We start from the raw sequence: 23,791 nt of genomic DNA on the forward strand, positions 1-23,791 counted from the left end.
GTCCGCTCGAACTATAGTGAAGCCAGGTAAATCCACACAGCGGTCGGGAGTGTTGTTGTTTAACCAGGTCTCCATGAAACACATGAGACTACACTCACGATATGCTCACTGGTTTGTCACAAGTGCCTCCAGTTCATCACACTTGTTAGCCAGGGAGTTGACATTTCCCATGAGGATTGATGGTGGAAAAGGTTTATATCTCCATCTTCTAGCCTTTAGCTTAGCCCCGGCTCTGCATCCACGGAACGGCTTCTTCATCTCAGCTGGTATGTGATGTTCAACTCCATATCTGGTAAACTTTAAAGCCAGGAGTTCCTCCTTTATGTACATTATTTTCTCCATCGCCAGACAAAACAATGATGTAGAATAAAAAACATCATTCGACAAAAAATATACTAATATATATGAATATATTGCAAAAAACTACAAGCTACGCGAACTTGTTGTCAGCGCATCATACAGTGAACAATAGAAAGGTTTCACCATGTTAAATGCTGGCGTGACCAGGATTATTATTATTATTATTAATCTGTGTTACAATGGTTCAATTTCCATCCTTTAATGTTTCATGTATGAGAGAAATAGAGACACTTCATATAAATTCATATTTATCATAAAGTAGTAGAAACAAAGCAGGGGGTGATGGCCCTCAGACATATAAACACATCCTCCATCCTGTAAGACAAGTTTGACGGAGCAGAGGGTCCAGAGTATGAAGAAGAAAAAATTGATGAAAAGACATAGAAAATGTGTCAACACTTGTACTACACTAAAAACACTCTACATCCACTGAACCTAAATTTACATGAAACACACACATCCTCATTTCCACTGTTTGATGTTGTTTTCTGTGTCGCTGCCAGGTCCAGACTGGCTGACTTCCTTAATAACTGCCAGCCCTCTCCTCTGACAGCCAGTGGCTGTCTGAAAGACTCAGCAGGACTCTGCCTCCGAGCCTACGCTGGACTCATTGGTACGAGACGCAACAACAAAGGGTGGGGTGGGGGGTGGGGGGTTATTGAAAATAGAAGACTGCATTTTATCTGCAGACATTAACTCCAGGAGAGAACATCTGAGTTAGTCTCCAGAATGTTGAACTGTGGATCAAAACAAAATCAGAGAAGTGTAAAACATTAAGCTTATTTATGGTGTTTCTTCAAGGGATAGTTGGGGTTATTTGACGTGGGGTTGTGTGAGGTATTTATGCAGAGCCAGTGTGTTACCTGCAGTAGATTCAGATCAGAGCGCTGCCAGTTAGGAGAGGCAGCAAGAAACACTAGTGATGTGCTGCTGTGGGCGGGGCAACAGAAAAAACCTGATTTAGACACTTTTATCAACACCCACCGAAACAATCCAACATCTGTTTCAATGCTTCATGTATGATAGAAAATAAAAACAAAGTGACGTTTAGCTCTTTCTGATTCACTTAGCTGACATGTAGTTGCGACATAATACAGTGTGCGCTCTAGGTGCGCTTGTGCGTTGGAATACGGTAGTTCAGTGGTTGAGAAAAATGTAGTACCAAAGAGAAGTGTTGTTTTGACACTTTTTCTGTTGCCCCGCCCACAGCAGCACATCACTCTGCTAGTGTTTCTTGCTGCCTCTCCTAACTGGCAGCGCTCTGATCTGAATCTACTGCAGGTAACACACTGGCTCTACATAAATACCTCACACAACCCCACGTCAAATAACCCCAACTATCCCTTTTAATACAGAACAACTAAGCACAAAGAAAAAAGAACAGTAACTGATGCACAAGATTTCAGAGCATGGACAGTTTTAAAGCCCCAAAGAAGAACAACACAGGTTAGAATGACCTTTATGACCTGTCTCCAGTCGGAGAGCAGAGCACAGTGTCTGCTGTGACAGGAAGTTTGTGAGCAGGTAGAGAGACAGGAAGTGTGTGAGCAGGTAGAGAGACAGGAAGTGTGTGAGCAGGTAGAGAGACAGGGAGGGTGTGAGCAGGTAGAGAGACAGGGAGGGTGTGAGCAGGTAGAGAGACAGGAAGTGTGACAGCTGACAGCAGATCAGTATAGAGTGTAGAGTCTCTGTGAGCTGAGACAGTGATGGATGACTTCTATATGAGCCTCATAGTTTAATCATCATATTTACAGCTGACAGACACGACTGTAAAAACATCATGGTCACAGCTTTTCATCAGCTTTGCAGGAGTCGACTCTGATCCCAGCGAATCTGATCACTTCTGTTATTGATTATCAGGAGCATGTTGACAGAATCCATATGAGATAAAAGCCTGACAACTACACTGTCACCTGTAGCTCCAGTAAAGTCTTATACTGATGTATAAGGAAACCAGCAGCTGTGCACAACCCTGTCTCTAATTTGCAACAGCAAAGATGTATATTTTTAATAGAGTTTTTTTATGATTATGATGAGGAAATTAGGAAATGTTTATTAAATTAACTTACCTGACAACCTGCAAAATGTGATATGATATGCTGAACATATAAGTAAAGTTTTCACTGTCAACATCCACTGTAACTGAAGCCTCATTAAACCTTTAAAACAAAAAAGTCTCAGAGACAAAACATGTTCATTAACATTTAATAATTAAATCCAACCCCAATATAACCAAAGAGATTTTATTGACTAAAGCAAAAACACAGAACCTGTTTGTGTAATAAAACAATTTCCTACCAAACTGCTCAAAGTGAAAGTCAGTGTAGAGTCCGGCCCATATGTTTATGTCTCACTGTGATAAATAAGTATTGATGAATGATTGTTTGTTTGATGACCTGCAGGAACCATCATGACGCCCAACTACATCAGCAACAGCTCAGCTGATGTGTCGCTGTGGTGCAACTGTGAGGGCAGCGGGAACCAATGGCAGGACTGTCTGAGGCTGCAGCGCATGTTCACCCACAACAACTGTCTGCGTGAGTCTGAATTACAAGCTTGACATACTAGTCTCAGTCTGACGACATTCACATCATTCAGATTCATTTATGTTTCTATTGTCCCTGAAACGGATTTATTGACGTTTTGATCAGATCTCAGGCAGTTTGTTATATTTGTATCTGCAGGATCAGTGGTGTCAGAGTTCCATGTGCAGGCTGTAGAAATCATTTAGTCTCAGTCCAGCAGGAACACACCTGAATATGAAGATCACCTGGTCTTAATTAGAGTTTTACTCAGCTATACTATGACTCATCAGGCAGATGAAGCAAGGCCTGCCTGGTGCCTCCTGCTGATTAGTTAGAGTATAGTTGAGTAAAACTCTAGTTAAGACCTTTATCATCTCAGTTTTAGTCATTTTTAAGATTTTTTATTTCAGATTTGAGTCAAAACATGATGACGACTCACAGATGAAGAAAACATCACTAATCTGAGAAATGACAGCATCACACACCTGAATCCAGACTTGCACAGACTGACCTGCCTTTAGACAGTGCAAAGCTAACTGTGTCCTTCTGCTTCCAGTCTTTATGCTAATCTAGGCTAACCACTCCTGACTGTCCTATGACATATGACTATGTCCTTAAAACACAGCTGTGAAGTTGATGTTGATCTACTAAGTCTAACCTCCTCCACAAACCTCTGAACTGATTTTCACAAAGGACACAATCAAAATAAACATTTTTCAGAAAATGCTGACACTTCATTTTTTCTTCATTTCTCTATGAAGAACATTTGTGCAGATCAACACATTCATATTCATATAAAGAATGTTTCTGAGAGCAGAACTTGATCTTCTTCTTAACATCGATTTTTCTAATAAAGAATATCCTAAAAGAACATAAGGACATGATTTCCCATGATGCTCTGCCTGCCGTTCCAGATGGTTTTTATTCCAAAGCAGCAGAGTATTTTGGTGATATTTGGAATATAGAATGAACGGCTGCAATCATATTGTTTTAATAAAGCCTGTTTTAAATAATGCATCTGAAGACTAGAATTAATGTGTCACCAGCAGTGAAGCTCTGAGCTGCAGCTCAAAGGGAATAAATGAGAAATGACTTGGACATGATGAGTGTGTCTGGGTGGCTGCTCCTGCAGTGATGTTCACAGCTTGAACTGAGCTCCACCTTTGTGTCAGCTACATGCTACAGTGTTAGCATTCATAAGAGTCTCAGTATGTGTGTGTGTGTGTGCGTGTGTGTGTGTGTGTGTGTGTGTGTGTGCGTGTGTGCAGTGGAGGGCTCCAGAGGTGTGAGGAGAGGAGCCTCCAGCTGTCACTCAATCACAGCAGCTGTCAGTCAGACTGTCGATACACACTGAGCCGTGATGTCCAAACACTAAAGTCTGGATCGATACGTCAATGCACTTTCCATAAAGCTCTGTGATTTATCAAGCTGCAGACAGCTCCGACAATAAAGCTGCCAAATAGATGTGAAGGTTCATGCCCACTCAGCTGGAGCACACACACACACACACACACACACACACACACACACACACACACACACACAGTGACGGGCTGTGTCTCTGTGCAGGTAACTCTATCAGCTGGATGGGGAGCCCCGGCTCCCTGCCTGCAGACATCACCCCCCCTCCTGCTCCCAGACCCTCCCCGTTGGTTCAGGAGGATGAGCTGCTGAGAAACAACCACCTGCCTGAGCACAACAACATTGTGAGTACACTTCAGTTCATCATCAATAAGACAGGCTGCTAATTGTTCTCCTCATTAATCGTCTCATCAATGAAACGTCAGAAACAAGACCAGCAGTCTGCAAACATGCTAGCTGCTCAAAATGCTAACATACTAATGTTTAACAGGTTATAACCATCTGAGTCTAGCATGTTAGCATGTTAATAGCACAAAGTACAGCTGAGGCTGATGGGAATGTCAGTAGTTTGTATTGGACAAAATGAAATTTTGTCTTGAAGGTGGCATTAGATACAAAGTGAAGGGAGTTATTAAAGTCATCCTCTGGGGACCATGAACGTCTGAACTGTCCAATAGATGTTGAGATGTTTCTGTCTGCATCAACAGACCATGAGCCACGCTGCTGTTGTGGCTAACAGATGCCACCATGTCTTCAAGTATTATTAACAGTACAAAGATTGTCAGTTTACAGTCATGTATTATAAACAAAGAATAAAGTCCAACACAGAGTCCATGCTGTTAATTTTCATAGTGTTCAAACTGAAAAATAAAATCACCTGTAAAAGGGTTTTAAAGAACATTATGTCTAAAAGACATAAAATAATAAACATTAAGTCATTAACGTGCAGAATCCAATGTAATCAGACATGTTGCTATCACATGAAATGACAACATATTAATGTTCATGGGGCATGTAGTAATTAATTACATTAATTGAGTGTTTAATATTAATTAACAGTTTCAAGGAAATACCACTGGCAGGCTTTTATTGTGAAGGAGCAACAGGAAGTGCTGAGAATATCGGCCGGGCTAATAGCAGATTAGCATGGTAGCATAAGAGGTAACACACTAATACATGTGTCCCGGACAAAGCTCATCATTGCTACACCTGTAACATACTGAGAGGAGCTGAAATGGAATCCGAGGGGGCGGGGTTCAGGACTGAGGTCCAGATGCTGGGAGAGACCTCATCAATACTCATGAATAGAGTTATTCAGATGGAGGAAGTTCACCTGTGAGCCTGGGACACACTGAGCAGAGGGCAAACCATAAGAATCATTGAGTACCACGCACATCATTTTATCTCCTGACTGTTAACAGCAACTGACCTGGAACAGAGTCTTAGTCTGATCAGGACTGGGCTCATTATAAATAACATCTTCTCTATGTAATAATATAATAATAACTACATGTTCCTTTATCATTTCAATATCAGCTCTGATAATTAATAACTACAGAACAGAGAACTGCTGAAACATAATAATAAAGAGCTTTATTTTACTAAATGAAATGAAAAGCATAGCTTTACATGTATTTGAACCATCTGTTAATCAGTTAACAGTTAACCATCTATTAACCAGTCGACATTTAACCAACCGTCTCAACAAGTTTATAATAAACAATCTCAACACATCTTAACAATGAAACAGCTCTCACACATCATTTTCTCTTTCTCTCTTCTCTCCACTTCCTCCACTTGTCTCTCCTCTCTCTCTCTCCTGTGAGTGTCTCTCACACAATGACTCCAGTCATAGTGATTGGTTGAGTAATGTCATGTTAGTAATGTCACCTGCTAAAAACACTACAACACTCCATCACTCATGATTTATATGTCATGACGGTGTCTGGGTTTGGGTCTGGATCTGGACAGTGGTCCACCTGTTGACCAGGAGGTCGTGGTGAATGTTGCCAACCATAGTTTGTTTCCTGTTGACAGTCGTCATTGTTTTTTAAAGCAGCCTGAACTACATGTGTATTAGTGTAGTGATGATGACAAAGATCTCCTGACCTCATCAAGTCATTTTAATCTGTTTAACGTGTTTAACAGACAGGAAACAAACAGATGATACTGCTCTCCTGATGGAGGTGTCAGCACTGCCCCATTATGACTGGACCTGGGGGTGGTGGGGTGATTTTCCTGTGCTGGAAGGTGACTGTAATCCTGTGTGTAATAGTTACAGCTACAGTTACTAACTGATCTGTGAACTGACTGGTTCTCCTATCCAGAGATAGATCTGTCATTTTATTTTCTGGGCTTATCTATGCCTTTATTAGACAGGAGACAGGAAAGTTTGGGGTGAGAGAGAGAGGGGATGATATGCAGCAAAGGGCCATGGGTCGGATTCGAAACCAGGCCGCTGCAGTAAGTACTGAGTCCTCATGGTACGCACTGTACCAGGTGAGCCGCCGAGGCGCCACACATCTGTCATTTTAAACTGGATCAGTCATGGAGTCATTACTGTGTAAACAGCTGCTTGTTCTTATCAGCTCAGACTGAACTTTGACTTTAGTGCAAATGGAGGAAGTCAGAAATGTTTTTACTAATCTGATAGATGGTAACATGCTAACATTAACATATTGGCCTATTTGGGAACCAATGATATAAGCCGCCATGAAAGACCCTTCAAATGTGCTGCTGTAATGTCAAACACAGGTACTGCTCTATTAAATGAAAGTAACCTGAATTAGCTGTTAGCACATCCTGTCAGTTCAGACAACTATGACTGTATCACTTTGATACTGAAGAAAAACCTGATGATTGTCATCAGGGGTAATGACGGGAGTGGAGGTCACATTAGCTGCTTTTCCATTGCAGTTTTGTTCAAAATAAGAGTGTTTTTTCTTTTTTAGAAAAGTGGACAAAACAGTTGTGAATGGTGTCAGTGTGTTTTATGTGTATGTTCCTCTTCCTCAGCTCTCCGTCACCCCCACTGGACAGGCTCTGGTCCTTCTCCCTTGTCTTTGTCCTGCTGGATGTCCAGATTTACCAGATGCTGTGACCTGTCCTGCTCTTTACCAGATGTTGGTGCCATTAGAATGATGCTGAGTTAGCTGTTTGAATTTCCTGTTAGCAGTGGAGCATGGATGTACAGACAGCTGTGACTGATCACTGTGATCCTGAAGAGAACTTACACCTGGTTCTGGTGTATTCTGTCTTAGCAGATGTTGTTAACACTGACGTTTGTGTTCGATGTGAACTCAGAGGAGAACATATGATACACAGGGGTCTGTCTAATTGGTCTCCCCCAGCCAATCAGGCGTCAGTCTGTGGCTAAGAGACGAGCCTTGGCCCTGAAGAGTTTTGGTCTCAGTCCTGTTGGATGAGGTTTGTGTCTGCAGTTCAGTGATGTGCAGACGGTAACACACACACAGAGGCTGTGCTGTTAGCTCCTGTTAGCTCCTGTGTCTCAGAGACACAGCTCCTGGCTGCCCTTCATCAACACTGACCACTAAATGTGGTCCAATCCAATCCTGGTCCTGGCTACTGTAACCTTGGCCAGACCACAATCTGCTGTGGCTGTGGCTCCCTTGCTCCCAGCATGCCTCACTGCCAGAGATAATCTGGGCCTCCAGACAAGAGGGGATTCCAACTAACTCTTCCTCCTCCACTCGCTCTCTCTCTCTTTCTCTCTCTTTCTCTCTCTCTCTGTGTCCATCTGTGTCTCTCTCCCAGTGAGCGGATTAGATGAGGTGTTGGTTAGAAGCAGAGCATCAGTCAGGCTTCATTAGTATGAATTTATTCAACACCATATGTCTCCTGCTTTTTTCTCCTCTACGCACAAATCCCTCTCTTCCATCCTTACTTTCTTCTCTCTATCCTTTTTCTCACTTCCTTCATCTTCCTTTCCTTCTTTTACTCATTCACTCAGTTCATTCAGTGTTACATCTTCAATCTACCGCCCCCCCATCCATACCTGCTCCACATCTCCTCATCTGTCCGTCACTCAGCAGTGTGTCTTGTCTCTCCAAGCAGCTTTTGCTTGTTTCTCTAAAGTGATTTTTCCAGCAGAGTATTCAGAGTCTCTGCTGCAGCAGTGGAGGAAAACTGTCATATTCAGAAGAACAGATGAGCTCTTTGTTTTTATGTTTTCACAGTCAAATTTCTACAATCAAGGGGGGGGGTGTAAATTACTTTAAGTATGTATTTGTTAATGTTCCTTTAGGTTTCCTTTAGACAGACAAAGGGAGTTAGTGGGAAAAATGTATTTTATTAACAAAATGTCACTTACGACCAATCCAAAAAAACTAGTTAAACACCGGGAACTTAAAAGGCAAAACAGAAAACCCATAGCTATGGATAGATGTAGGCTTCATGTGGCCTCATATCACCTCACATAAAAATAATATAGGGTTATACCGGCAGTTTGTACATTTGTTGTCAGGTGAAGGGGATTTAATTACTCCTGACTGGCAACAACAACAAAAGGATGCAGGACTTACCTGAATGTGGAAGTACAATGGAAGTTTTAGGACATTAACCCTTTCGTTTCTGAACCAAACCTGATATAAGAATTATTTAATGAAAGAAAGAAGAAGAAAGAAAGAAAGAAAGAAAGAAAGAAAATAACATTTATGGTATTTCCACCAGTCCGTCCAGGGGGTCTAGCAGCTGAAGAGAGTGAGCTGAAGGTAGGCGCACTCAGAAAACAGCAAGCCAATCAGAGGAGAAGCTTAGAGCCTCCTCTCTTCTGATTGGCTCACCAACCTGTTGTTACTAGAGCTCCACAGAGAAGCCTGAGAGAGGAGATGTAAAACTACACTGAGATGGTTTTTGGTTCTTAAAATCACAAATATATCTTCTTATGGATCAACACTTCAAATAAAAGAGAAAAATATGGAGCTTTAAAGTGAATGAAAGTGATCTCACACTGTGTGTGTTAATAAGGCAGATCGGTTGTTCCAGCAGAATCCTTCTTATCCAAACAAATGCAAAATAAGACGTCCTCTGTTTTTTTAAAGATTATTTTTCTGCATTTTGAGACAGGAAGCAGAGAGAGGGTGTGACATGCAACAACGCTCACACTCATTGTTTTCATGTAGTGTGAAGAAGTTAGTTTGGATCTCTGTTTGTTTGTTCTTCAGTGACAAATCTATTTTAAAACTCTATATTCTATAATCAGAATTATGATGAAATACAAATGAAGAGTTACCACTTTTACCTGCTGAGAGCTGTTCTGTCATTCACACCATGTCTCCCTGTCAGGTGGTGGAGAGTGAGGAGGAAGAGCAGGAGCTGACACAGACAGAGGAGGAGGGTGATGAAGGTGGCCAGTTTGATGTCATCCCTCTGTACTCAGAGAGGGCCACCGTCTCCAACCTGGGCTCCTCTGGGACCGGAGTGGCTCCAAGCCTCAACACTGGCCCCGCTAAACCCACTGTACTGCTGCTCCTGCTCCTGTCTGCCTCCCTCAGCTGGGGGTAGAGTGGGGATACAGACAGACAGACACACACACACACACACACACACACACACACACACACACACACACACACACACATACACACAAGTAATGGACCCTCTAACAATCGTGGACTTATTGCTGTAAAATGATAAGAAACATGTGAAGAGATGGACTTCACCTTTTGTCAGTAGCATCCCCTCAGTCCTTCACTTCCTTCCTTGCTTCCGTCCTTCCTTCCCTCTCTGCTTTGGTCAACATGGTCTGACTGCAGCTGCAGTGGTGCATTAACGTCCTGCAGACAGGTGAGCAGGTGTGTGCATGCTGCCATCAATGAGCTTCACGTAGATATTCAGTATTCTGTTAGTGTGAGCGGCTCCTCAGGTGTTAGCATGCTAACATTAGCCCAAGTGTTTTAGTGGGATGAAACACTGGCTTGTAGGTAATGCTGTGTTGTTGTGATGTCATACATGTCACAACAGCCTGAAGAGAAACAACTGACAAGTCAAACTCCTCCTCCTCAGTCTGGATATATCCTTCAGCTGTAGCTGCAGCTGCCAATCAATAACAGGTCTGAGGTGAAAGATGGTCCCATGTGTCCTCAGTCCTTGATCCTCACTCCTCGATCCTCAGTCCTCAATCCTTGATCCTTAGTCTTTTGTCCTAAGTCCTTTGTCCTCAGTCCTCACCCCTCAGCCCTGACTCCTCAGTCCTCACTCCTCAGCCCTCACCCCTCAGCCCTCACCCCTCAGCCCTCACTCCCCAGTCCTCAGCCCTCAGCCCTCACCCCTCAGCCCTCACCCCTCAGCCCTCACCCCTTAGCCCTCACTCTCCAGTCCTCACCCCTCAGCCCTGACTCCTCAGCCCTCACCCCTCAGCCCTCACTCTCCAGTCCTCATTCCTCAGTCCTCAGTCCTTGCTCCTCAGTCCTCACTCCGCTGTTAGTTAGACTGATTGGGACACACTGTATAAATGTAGACTTTTATTAATGTAAAAAGAAACTCTGCTGCTGTCAGCAGTCTCATTGTGTTCACATTCATCCTCATGATGAGTGAGGAACCAGGACAGAGACGATGTGAGTGCTGCATGCTGGGTGTTCCTCTGTTCCTCCGCCTGGATGTGAATACCCCACAAATATAGAAATGCCCCCGGCTGCAGTCAGACCTTGTTTTTTCTTCTGTAAAGAAAAAGATTACATTTTGTTTTGAACGTATTGATAGATGAAGACTCGTCCTGTGTAGGAGACTCACCTGTGTGTGGGTCACCTGACAGCAGCAGAGTGAAAGGACACTGATTTACAGTGCATTAGTCAAACTTTATCATGGTGATGAATGGACTGAGTCTGCTCTTTCTGTTCAACAGCCATGGTGAAAGACAAATTACACACTTGTCTCTTATTGTTTAATGAACATGAAGCACAGGGTGTGTGATGTGTGTGTGTGTGTGTGTGTGTGTGTGTGTGTGTGTGGGATCAGCAGAGACTGCAAACACAACTGGGTAAAGCTTTTTGTTATAATTTAAATCTTCACTTCATCATTTCCACCCACGTCAGCACACACACACACACACACACACACACACAGCACCTGCCATTTATTGAGCCAATGCAGCTCTTTCTTGCTTTATTGCTCCTTCCCTGTCCCCCCCACCCCACTGACTCAGGACCAGGACCAGGACCAGGCTGCCACAGGCTCTGATATGAATAAAAGCAACATTATAAAAACAACACACCAGAAACAATATGAGCTCTAAAACAGCAGAACAAATCAAATGACTCCCCAGCAGGCGAAAACACACAGTACCATTGACACCGACACAGAGAGAAGGGGGGGGGGGGATTCAGAACAAAATAAGGCCGAGTCCCTGTGTGGTCTTTGTGCGTTTGATGTTTTACTTGTTTATAGTTGGGGGCTGATAATCAGTCCCTGACAACATCTCTTTATCATCTGACAGGCTCCTGGGGGGGTGCAGGGTTGGTGGGGGATGGGAGGTTTGCAAGGTGGGTGGTGGGGGGGTATCAGGCAGTGATAGAAATAGAGCAGTATAGTGACAACAGAAGGGCCCTGGAGCACAAACATCTTCAGCAGCTCTTGATTCTCTGTGTCTTATAAATCTTTTGCTGACACTAATGTTTTTCTTCCTCATTCCTTCCTATTTCTGGGGAACGTGTAGAATTAACTTCATCTGCAGGGGCGCCAGAGATGGTGGAGGGCATGGAGACAAAGGAGGGACGGGGGGGGGGACAGAAAATAGAGGAGAGCGTCAAGAAAAAGAGGATGAAAGAAAAGAAGAGGTGGGAGGAGGAAGGAGGAAGGAGAGGAACAAAAAAGAAAAAGCAGAAACGACGCAGAAGCAAATAAGTGGAAAAGAAAAAGATGGAAGGGGCAAAGAGAAAGAAAGAGAAGAGGATAAAATAAACAAGATAAGAGCGAGAGGTGAGGAAGAAGAGGGGAAGGAAGACAGGCTGATGAAGAGGACAGTTGAGAAGAAAGGAAGAAGAGAAGGAGAGGAGGAATAAAGAGACCGGTGGAGTCAGACTATACAAAACACTGAAAGGTGAAAAGGAACAGAGAAAGGAGAGGGCAAGGAAAAAAGGATGAGCAGAGAGAATAAAGACGAAGAGAAAAAGGAGGCACAGAGGAGGAGGAGTTCTTCTTTCTGAAGCCACTGAGGACACGAACTACAAAAGAAAAGAAAGGATGAGGAGAGAGAAAGAGAGAGAGGGGAGAAAGGTCTGCATTGAACTTTAACCTCTCTTTGTCTGCTGTTGTGTACAACTGCTGAGAAACACACACACAGACCTACACCTCAGTGTGTGCATCTGTGTGTGTGTGTGTGTGTGTGTGTGTCAGTCTCAAACTAAACCTGTCCATCAGTGAAAGTCACCTGGTCTGTAAACACTGATGATGTGAGGAGGAGTTTGCTGAAGTCAGAAACAGTAATCAGGCTGTGATCTAACAGAGGACTGATTACAATGAAACATTCATTTATTGTAATGACTGTATTCATTATATAGATGCAGGTCTTGACAGCTGTGTAAAGGTTAAAGAAAGCTCGTCATCACACTCAAGTCATTTAACTCAAATTCAGACTCAAGCAGGAGAAAATAAATTCCACATATTGTCAAAAAATGTCATGAACAGATTCAGACTGAGACTCCTCTGAGCCTCAGAGCTCCACACACATTAACACACATCAGTCCATCACACATATGTTCCCTCATCACCATCCACACACACACTGGAGTTTATTCTGACTCAGTCCTGCACACACTGTCCTGCTGTCACAAATACTACAGCACTAAATGTGGATTAATCCGCTGCTGAAAATAGTCCCTCATAAAAGCACTTTTTGCTCCTGTGTGTTTGTTGGAAACTACAGGGATCAGCTTTTCAAGATTTTATTAAACAGGAATAAACACAGCATATTGCTGGGCCCTATATTCCCCACCCCCTCTGCATGCGTTCTGGGCTCATGTATGTAATCAACCTTCACTGATGCGACTCAGCATCAGCCCACTGAAAAGCTAGAGGGCTTTTAATTTGAAACGAATACAGGAAGTGTTGACTAATGCAGTAAGGTTAACAGGGCAAACAGGAGTGCATCAAAGTGAGGCTTCATACTAATACCATTATTACCAATTCCACATGTCAAATTGAGGGAATTAGAAATAAAGACGTGTCTAATAAAGACTGTATTGCTGGGACTGGATTTTGCATTTTGAAACAAGTCAGAGACCTGATCACATCTGGTCGTACCTGGTCAAACTAAATCTATTTATTTCCATGAAACTGCTCCAGACCCCCCCACAGATCCCCCCCGCTGCTGTTCATAGAATTTCACCTCCTCCCCCCAACATCCACCTGTGAGCTCAGACTCCATGTTCCCATTGGGGACAAGTTAGTCATGTCCACTTGCTCTGTGAGCTTGATGTTTCCTCGTGCAGAGTGAAGGTCACAGCCTGGATGTCAATGATCATCATTTACATAACATTTACATTGTGGTCTGTTCCATGTGGGTCAGCTGACTGACCACATTTGAGGTGAAGATATCCCTCCATCTCCCCCTCACCCCCACCTCCTACCACCCAATAGTAGGGGTTAATTGAGATCAGCAGGGGAGGGCAGGCGAGTGATTGACGGGGGCCAGCGGGGGCCAGAGCGACGGCCCTTTACAGGGGAAACCATTGTTCATAGTAATTGACTCAGCTGTTTGTCGTCCAGTGGCAGGACAACATGAGGGGAGAGAGAGACAGAAAGAGAGGGAGAGAGAGGGAGGGAAAGGTGGGAGTGGACACCAGTGATTTACATTAATATGTACTGAAATAAACAAGTGGAGAAGCCATGCATTAAATCAACCCAGAGAGAGAGAGGGAGAGAGTGAGAGAGAGAGAGAGAGCCTCCAGGGTGAGGAGGAGGATGTGTGTGTGTGCTTGGAAAGAAGCATCTTTTATTGTTCTATTACTGTGCAGTATATTTACACACAGGAAAGTGCACACACACACACACACACACACACACACACGCACACACGCGCACACACACAAACACACAGACACACACAGACACACACACACACACCATGTCAGATTTGAGCATCTAGTGTGTCTGCTTTCTCTCTCCAGTATTTTAGTATTCTAATCCATCATTGGCCTGACATGGGGAAGCTGTCTCTCTCCTCTCTCTTCTCTCTCTCTGCCTGTGTCTCTCGCTCTCTGTCCTCTCTCTCTGTCTGTCTCTCTCTCCATGCTGCTGCACATACACCGCATCCAAACGCAAGATAAAGACGGAGCAGGGGGAAAAACAAACTCCACAGCAGGGAGAGCTTTATCCACAGAGATAAAGTGGCGGAATAAAGCGGCGACAAAGAGATGTAGAGGAAGTGAAAAAGATGGAAAGAGAGGGAAAACGGGGGGATGGAGCAGAGGCAGAGAAAGAAAAGGAAGGGGTGGAAATGGAAGTGGGGAAAGCAGGGAGAAGAGGGAAATGAAGGCAGAGGGGGAGGGGTGGTGGGGTGAGAGAGGAAAAGATAGAGACAGAGAGATGTGTGTGTACGTGTGTGTGTGTGTTTGTGTGTGTATGTGTGTGTTGCAGTGTGTGGCGGCTGTAGTCCTCCCTGCTCCATTTCACACTCTGTAGGTCCTGAAGCATCGGCGCTCAAAGACTCACACACACACTCACACAGAGACACACAGGCTGTGTCCTTTTTCAATTTCTAATTCACACACACATATACACAAAACACACACACTGGTTTGCCACCATTTCTCAGTTTTCTCAGTCATGCTTGCAGATAAACAAAGATCCACAAACACACAGTCACTGTCACTAAAGTCCTGCGGCAGCTGGACCTCTCTCTGCTGTCAGTCACAAACATCTCATCTCTAAAACATGTCAGTGCTGTTTGAACTGGTGAGGTCACATGGTTCAGTCACTGTGAGGCTTCTTCTACAGCTGCCACCTTACACCAGAGACTGACACAGAGGGAAACACAAACTGACATTTGGATTAACATTTGGCCTGGTTATAAAATTATAACTTTGTTGTTTCAATAATACAATTTTTTTCTCAATTATTTACAACTGTACCTGAACCCACAGACATGTTTTGTTACCAGTGGCCCTACAACAGAGGAGCAGGTTATTCTGTTTTAACTGAAGCTTTAAAAGGTTCATGTTGTTAACACTAGACAGTGTTACTATGTTTCATCATGTTTTTTAACCTACTGTTTAACTTCATGTTTGTGACATGTTCAGCCTGGTTTACTAAAACATACTTTACGCGGGAAACTATTAAGGTTAGGTGCTTGCTAACTACTAGATTAGATGCTAGCTAACTGCTGGATATAGTTTAGCTGCAAGCTAACTTCTAGGTTAAGGTTAGCTACTTGTTCACTACTAGATTAAGGTTAGATGCTTGTTAACTACTAGATTAGCTGCTAGCTAACTGCTCAATAAAGCTTAGCTGCTAGCTAACTTCTAAGTTAAGGTTAGCTACTTGTTACCTGTCAGATTAAGGTTAGACGATTGTTAACAACTAGATTAGCTGCTAGCTAACTGCTAGATAAAGTTTAGCTGCTGGCTAACATCTAGGTAAAGGTTAGGTGCTTGTTAATTACTAGATTAGCTGCTAGCTAACCACTAGCTGAAAGTTAGCTGCTTGCTACCTTCTAGATAAAGGTTAGCTCAGTTCCCCCTGTGTCTAAACCAAGCTGAACACTGGTTGTACTGTGTGTGAACTGATGATCATCTTCTCTTCTGATTCTGAATCAGATGGCATGAGAAACAAATGTTAGCATTTTATATTTGCCATGTTATTACCGGTTTCATTATTATTCCCACATTGTTTTGTTGTCTGGATGTGAACACATCAGTATTTAGACACTCAAAGACTGACAGACCAGATGAATGAGACTGTCAGTTTGGTTGAACAGTGGTCTCCAGTTACACTGAGATAATGAGATAATGTTGATGTAAAAAAAAACAGTGTAACACAATCAAGAGTCAATACAATGTCCCAGTAACACGACATCAACCAAAGTTAGCTCCCATGACCACCATAACTAGTCAACCAGACTAAGTAAGACCACAGAGTGAACTGGTGAGCTCTCTTATTAACTTGTCATTAGTGTGAGGAAGAGTGTGTTGACTCCTCAGTCTGACTGTAGGTGGTTATCAGCTCCTTCGCTGTATCAGGAACTCTGTGACAGGACCTCTGGATCAGGACTGACAGTTGCGTAACTGGTTCAGCAGCTGCGGTGGTTTTGGAAGTGGACTCAGTCACTGACCAACATCTGGTCAAACGCACAACCTCTCCTTTCACTCTGTTGTGTTTGAGGCAGCTGTGTGTATCGGTCAGTGTTGGACTATGCCAGAGTGTGTGAAAAGGGAACAGTGTGTCTCTTCTGACGAGACAGTTTGTTTTTTTTGTATTATTTCACAGACTCGTGTGAGGATATTTACTCTGTTGATTTATTTACTTGTGTAACTGTCTCACTCCTGTACACTGACTGGCACTGTTTTAATTAAATATGTAGTGAATGAGTTTTAGGACTTCCTGGAGTTTCCTGGTCCCCCCAGGTATCCTCTCCAGGATGCCTGGACTCCTGGACTCTCTCCTGTTGCGTCTGAACTGTTTCAGATGTGTTCCTTTTTAGCTGGATGTTTTTTCCGGCTGACACAGATGCACACGCTCGTCACCATGCATTGCCAGGGTTACCCCCATCTCCCCCCCGTTGCTGCACCCTGGGTGATCCCAAAAGCTAAATGGAGCTGAATGATCTGTGGAGCTCTGATTCTTTTCAACGCTCCGACACCTGGCGACAAGCCGGCAGCCATTTTGAGCCTTCTTTTTCCCGCTTGACTGACTGAACCTGCTCCTATCTCCTCCTCCACCTCTTATCCCGGCAGGTGCCTGGCTGAATGGAAGATCATCGCCATGGAGATTGAAATGATGACACTCTACACTCACACACACACACACACACACACACACGGTCAGAGACTCTGTGAGCTGCTCAGTGATTGGATGAAAAGTTGTGTGCTCTCTTTCATCCCTCTGTATGAAGATGGATGGATGTCTCTGTAAACCTTCCTCTGAGGCCGGGGCCCTGGAGAGAAGCAGGTGGAGATAAATGTCCCCCACTTAAAGAATGTTGACTGACACCCCCCCCCTCTCTCAGTGTGTGACCCCTCCCCCCTGTGCTACTGTGCTCTCTGCCTGTTGGACTGTTGGGACTCTAACTGTTGGTATGAACTCCAGCACATGAGTAAAAACATGAGTTGAAGTAAACCTGTGTATCTCCAGGGGGCATGTACGTGGCCCCGCATGAAGTCTTTCTGTTCCTGATCATTCGTTGACCTTAAGCCCTGCTGGACGTCCCCCTGAGGGGACAGGAAACACTCTCTCATGCCTCTGCTGTGTTCACATGTGAAGAATAAAATAAATGTACGAGCTGACATTTCGTTACCTCCACCTCCAGCGTCTCTTCTTCTCTAATTACTCCAACTAAAGATTTATCTCTCTGTTGCTTATGACTGTGCTGCAGCACATGGATTTATGTGTTAAAGAGTTAGAGTCTCACTCTCAGCTTTTTTTGAGCAGACTATAGGAATAGCAGCTCTTCATCACTGAGGATCTTAAGTTGTAAAGGTGGAGCTCTCTAAGGCCTGATGTGATGGTCTCTTATGTCTCAATTCTACTTCTCCTGATCAGCTGTAGTTTGGAATAAGTCAAAGTCCATCAGTGTCCAATTGTAGATTAATGTCTGGTCCCCAAAAATTGAAGAGACTATTAATGAGGCTGCAGTCTCGACATGTGGATGTAAACATCCTCAAGTCAACACTGATTTCAGATCCAATCTGTTGAGATTCAGAGAGAACACAACAACAAGCATGTAACTCGTTTAAAAAAAATAAACTAGTTTTACTTTGTTTTTATTTAATCTTGGTTCCGTTTGGTTCTGGTTTATTCTTCTGCTTCACTCTCATCAGTGTTGTTTCCAGCTGCAGCTGTTTTTTAAATAAAATCTCTGATAAACTACTGTCCATTTCCTTCTCATCTCTAAACAGCAGACACACACAAGTGAATGAATGCAGGTTTGACTGAATAAATATAATGAGGTAAGAAATAATTTTATTAAGCTCTTTATGCAGTTTGTGTTGTTTTTACATGAACTGAAAAAAAAAATAGAAATAATATAGCAACATCAATAAACACAAAGTCAGTTTATAAATTTAACTTTAATTGTCTCATTTATAATTGTATTTATTTTATCTTTAATTCATGGTTTCATTTTAGTGTTTTTTTACTAATAGGTTTGATTTGGTGTTCACCTCTGCTGACATCTGTCTGCAGAGCTTTGTATCACTGGTTCCATTAGAAAAGCTTGTTTTTGGTGATTTTTGGTGACGTGATATTCACACTCGCTGCAGAGCGTGTTTGCTCCAACATATGACTGCAGTAATAAGCATGCACATACATAATGATGCACATGTACTACACAGAGGGATCAGTGTGATTTAAATTGACTGATTGATTTTCCTTCAGGCAGGAGTTTTAAGTACAGGACAGATTGCAGCCAACACAATGGGCCTGATACAGCAAGATCCAAGCCTCAGTGACAATATCTTCATTAATTCATTCAGCTCACCATCAGCTCAGCATCAGGTTAGCTTAGCTCAGCATCAGGTCAGGATCAGGTCAGCTTCAGCTCCCCTTCAGCTCACCATTAGTTCAGTATCAGCTCAGCTTCAGCTCTCCATCAGCTCACCATCAGCTCAACATCAGCTGAACATCAGCTCACCATCAGCTCACAATCAGTTCTCCATCAGCTCACCATCAGCTCAGCTTAATCTCACCATCACCTCAACTTCAGCTCACCATCAGGCCAGCTTTAGCTCAGCATCAGCTCAGAATCAGGTCAGCTTCAGCTCAACATCAGATCAGCTTCAGCTCACCATCAGTTCAGCATCAGGTCAGCTTCAGCTCTCCATCAGGTCAGCTTCTCCTCAGTATCAGCTCAGCATCAGGTCGGCTTCGGCTCTTCATCAGCTCACCATCAGTTCACCTTCAGCTCACCATCAGCTAGGAATCAGGGCAGCTTCAACCCGCCATTACCTCAGCATCCTGTCAGCTTCAGGTCTCCATCAAGGTCAGTTCCAGCTCACCATCAGCTCAGCATCCGGTCATCTTCATCTCACCATCAGCTCACCATCAGCTCAGCTTAAGTTTACCATCAGGTCGGTTTCAGCTCACCATCACCTCACATTCAGCTCAACATCAGCTTAGCTTCAGCTCACCATCAGCTACAGTTTCAGCTCACATTAGCTAATCATCCGGTCAGCTCATTGCACCATCACCTTTCCATCAGGTCAGAATAACCTCACCATCAGCTCAGCGTCAGGTCGGCTTCAGCTCCCTACCAGGTCAGCTTCAGCTCAGTTTCAGCTCACTATCAGCTAAGCTTAAGCTGACCACCACCTCACATGCAGCTCACTATCAGCTCAGCTTCAGCTCACCATCAGCTCAGCTTCAGCTCACCATCAGCTCAGCATACGGTCAGCTTCAGCTTACCATCAGGCCAACATCAGCTCAGTATCAGCTCTGAATCAGGTCAGCTTCTGCTCAACATCTTGTCAGCTTCAGCTCACCATCAGTTCAGCATCAGCTCAGCTTGAGATCACCATCAAGTATGCTTTGGATGACCATCAGGTCAGTTCTCCATCAGCTCAGCATCAGGTCAGCTTCAACTGTCCATCAGCTCACCCTTCGCTCAGCATCAGCTCACCATCAGGTTAACTTCAGTTCACCATCAGGTCAGCTTCAGAGGAAACAGGGGAACACTGCTGAACTCTTCTACAAGTTTACTGTTCGTCATGTATCTTAAATTTATCATCTGAGGAACTGCACGTTCTCACTGGCCAGAGGTAAATAAATCAGAATAGAGAAATATTAGACCTGGATCTGTGTTAACTCCTGTCTGCTCCTCGGCTCGTCATCCTGCTGCTGTGGGAACAGCTCCTGTCACACTGAGATGAGAATGAGTCCAAGGGTGTTTTTAATAGAGGCTGTCAGTGTGGGACTGATGAAAACACACTGATATCTCACAACTCATTTGATGACGGCACAAAAGAAAACAAGCGTGTGCACACACACACACACACACACACACACACACACACACACACACACACACACACACACACACACTTTTGGATATGTGGTTGTATTGCTACACTTGCAAGGACCTTCCCTTAATCACAGTCAGTGCCTTCAGTCTCTGTAGTGAGACTTTGTCAGCAGGGATATACATGGCCCAATCTTGAGGTGGATGGACTACAGCAGCAGAAGTCCAGGTCAGGTTCCACTTCCTGTCACCAAGAACAGAAACCTGAGGCTGCAATGGACACATACTCACTGCCAGTGACTGATCTGATTGACCAGAGAGACACAGGTAAAACTTTGAAAAATAATGGTCATTTTCATTTACAAAGATACCTCTAATCATAATTCTCGGCCCATAAAACATGTCAGTGTAATGCTGAACCATATTAACTGGGAAAAAGTACTGAAACAAATAACAAACAAAGAAATAATAACAAAAAATCTAATTAGAAAACCATGATTCTGGAGGAACATGGTGCAGTCCAACCAGTAACCAACACCATTGGAGCAGGTCTGGTTGTGCACAGACTCCTTTTGATGGTCCAGCCAGGAAACTCCAGTAGCAACCTCCCTGAAGTTGTAACTCAAAGAAAACTGAATTCACTTAATGACAATAAATTACTTCAGTTTATGAAAGTAACACAACAAAACGGATATAGAAAGTTGAATAAATGTGTGCACCAGATGACTGTATTATTAAGCATGGATAATAAAACGGTGTATGTTCAAACCAAAACCTGTGTGTGCAATTCTTTATCTGTTTGTATATGTGAGTTTTGAGCATCCCAGAAAGACAGACTCATAAACTAATGGTGTGGGGAATGTTTTCTTCTTAATACCAATCAATCCTGGTCTGAATGTCACAGTCTATCTGAGTATTGTTGCAAGTCTCCAGACCTGAGTCCAGTAAAACACCTTTGGGATGTGGTAAGAAGAGGAGATTGGCAGCATGAAGTTGCAGCTGAACAAATCTGCAGAAACAATGTGATGCATGATGTCAACATGGAGCAGAATCTCAGAGGAAAGTTTCAACATCTGGTGGATCCATAACATGAAGAACCAACATCTGGTCCTTTAAAGTCTTATTTTGTACAATATAAATTTCTCCAATGGAGAACACAGAATATGTAGGTGATGAGGCAAAGTGTTCGCTGTAGTAATTTAATTTCACTTCACACTCACATTACAGTGAGAACACTTTACATCCCAACAGGGCATGTGCCTGTGTGGTGTGACTTATGTTCATTCACACACAGTGTCATTATGTCCCATAATGCACTGAGACCACAGAAAGTGACCTCATCCTCTGTTACCCCCCATTTATTCATGTAGCAGTGGTTCTCTAATTACACAGTCATTCTGCACAAGATGGCTGCTCTCTGCTTTAAAATGGACTGATGTGATTGGTCATCACCATACCAGCTGTTAATGTATTCTGACTAATCCCATGCTGTTTGCATCTCTGCTGCAGTTACACCTCAGGCCATGAAAATCAGCATTGAGCCACACCCTGTGATCCTGAGCCGTGCACCACTGATTCACAACAAAAGACCCCAGGTGTCTGGAGGAGCAGATAAAAGCTCTAATGAGGAGAGTCTGAGAGAATCACTGCTGCAGTCTGTGATCAACACTCCAACTGTAGCATTTATTTAAATGTCAGAGGTCATTAACTTTAAAGAATCTGTCCAGACAAAAACATCACCTGAACACACACACGCACGCACGCATGCACGCACGCACGCACGCACGCGCGCACGCACGGACGCACAGACACACACACACACACACACACACACACACACACACACACACACACGCACACACACACACACACACACACACCTGAAGGAGAAGTTGTCTGTACAATAAAGACTCTGTCTTCATATGTCAGAATGTAAGTATACACACACAATTCCAGATGTCTAATGTTGTGTGTGTGTGTGTGTGTGTGTGTGTGTGTGTGTGTGTGAGTACTGAGTATTTCCAGTCTCCATGGCTCATCTCTCTCCAATGACCCTGTTTACATTCAGGCCTCAGATTCTCTTTACCTCCACAGACACCTCTATCCCTTTGATCTCACACCACCGACTGCAACCCCACCCACCCCCTCACACCCACCCACACACACCTCATTCACTCTGTTCACTTTGAAACTCTCTGTTCTCCCTCATCTCTCTTCTTCACTATTTGACAAATGTTCAAGTTGTTTGCTCTGATACTTTCACACTGAAGCTGCTTCTATTCATATATGTAAAATAACATAAACAGCTGAAGGTGAAGGTCCAGCTGTAAGTGAAGGTTCAGCTGGAGCTGGAGGATCAGAATTCTATAGCTATACTGTAAGGTAAAATAGTCTGACCCAACTGCTAGTCAAGAACTCTGACATTGGATGTTTCAGCAAAACCCAGAATTTGTTTAATAATCTTTTTCAGTTTTTTTAATGTCCAACATTTTGAAAATTCTGTCTTTGTACATCTACACATGACAACAGATGAGGTCAGGGAAAGATGGTGGTTATGGGAAATAAATAGGGATAAGGCATGTTTAGGGTTCCTCCACATCCATAGTTTTTGCCTTGCTATACAGAGAGCATTCAACGTACTGCGCCAGATGTTGGCCCTGCACCTAAATTGTGAGATATTAGTCCAATTGTCCAATAAGGAGTTCATTTAAAAAAAGAAACTGGGCTGCAGTGATGAACTGTCCCTCTCTCCGACAACGCTTTCCAGCTCCTCATGAGGCATCCCAAGGCGTTCCCAGTCCAGCTGGGATATCTAATCCCTCCAGCAGAGGTTTGGGCACCCAGGAGGTTGTGTGTCTTCAAACCTCCAAACAACTGGCTCCTTTTGACATGAAGGAACAGCGACTCTACTCCGAGCTCCCTCTGGATGTCTGAGCTCCTCACCCTAACTGGAAGGATGAGCCCAGAGGCCCAATCGGTCAAGCCTCCACGGGTAGCAAAATAAATCTGGCCTATACTTGGGCCACATGCTTGTTTTCTTCTGGCCCAGTATATACCCAGTACCACAGCCGAATCTGGCCCATATACAGCATGAATGTCAGATGCTACTTCCACATTTAGACCAATTTAAGCACACACACAGAAAATCTTGTGGCTGTCAGACAATACTGAAGGATTACAACCGGAATCTGACCAGATGTGGAAGTATATGGGCCAGACTCTGGCCGAGGACCCAGACGTATGTTCTGCCACTCCACAGGTACTATCCCCAACCTCCATGAGACATTGAAGAGGCGTGTCAGCCATGACAGCCCAAAAATGTCCAAAGCCTTCAGCATCTCAGGGCAAATCTCATCCATACCTGACGCCTTCTTGACTACCTCAGTGACCTCTGCCACGGCTATGAATGAGGTTTCCC

The 23,791-nt window shown here is 43.7% G+C and overlaps 1 protein-coding gene across 1 annotated transcript in view; it reads left to right on the forward strand.

Annotated features, from left to right (window-relative positions):
- Positions 1-11,572, forward strand: part of gfra3 (GDNF family receptor alpha 3) — a 52,201-nt gene extending 40,629 nt beyond the window's left edge. The window contains exons 5-8 of the mRNA XM_087177026.1: positions 864-973; positions 2,763-2,897; positions 4,455-4,591; positions 9,552-11,572. Of these exons, the coding sequence (XP_087033152.1) occupies positions 864-973; positions 2,763-2,897; positions 4,455-4,591; positions 9,552-9,770 (601 nt within the window). The 3' untranslated portion in view covers positions 9,771-11,572. The remainder of the gene's footprint in view (positions 1-863; positions 974-2,762; positions 2,898-4,454; positions 4,592-9,551) is intronic.
- The last annotated feature ends 12,219 nt before the right edge of the window (positions 11,573-23,791 follow it).

This window comes from Seriola lalandi, unplaced genomic scaffold (assembly GCF_002814215.2).
Source record: "Seriola lalandi dorsalis isolate HSWRI2012SDOR001 ecotype SW California unplaced genomic scaffold, Sedor1 jcf7180002054578, whole genome shotgun sequence".
Lineage (NCBI taxonomy): Eukaryota > Metazoa > Chordata > Actinopteri > Carangiformes > Carangidae > Seriola > Seriola lalandi.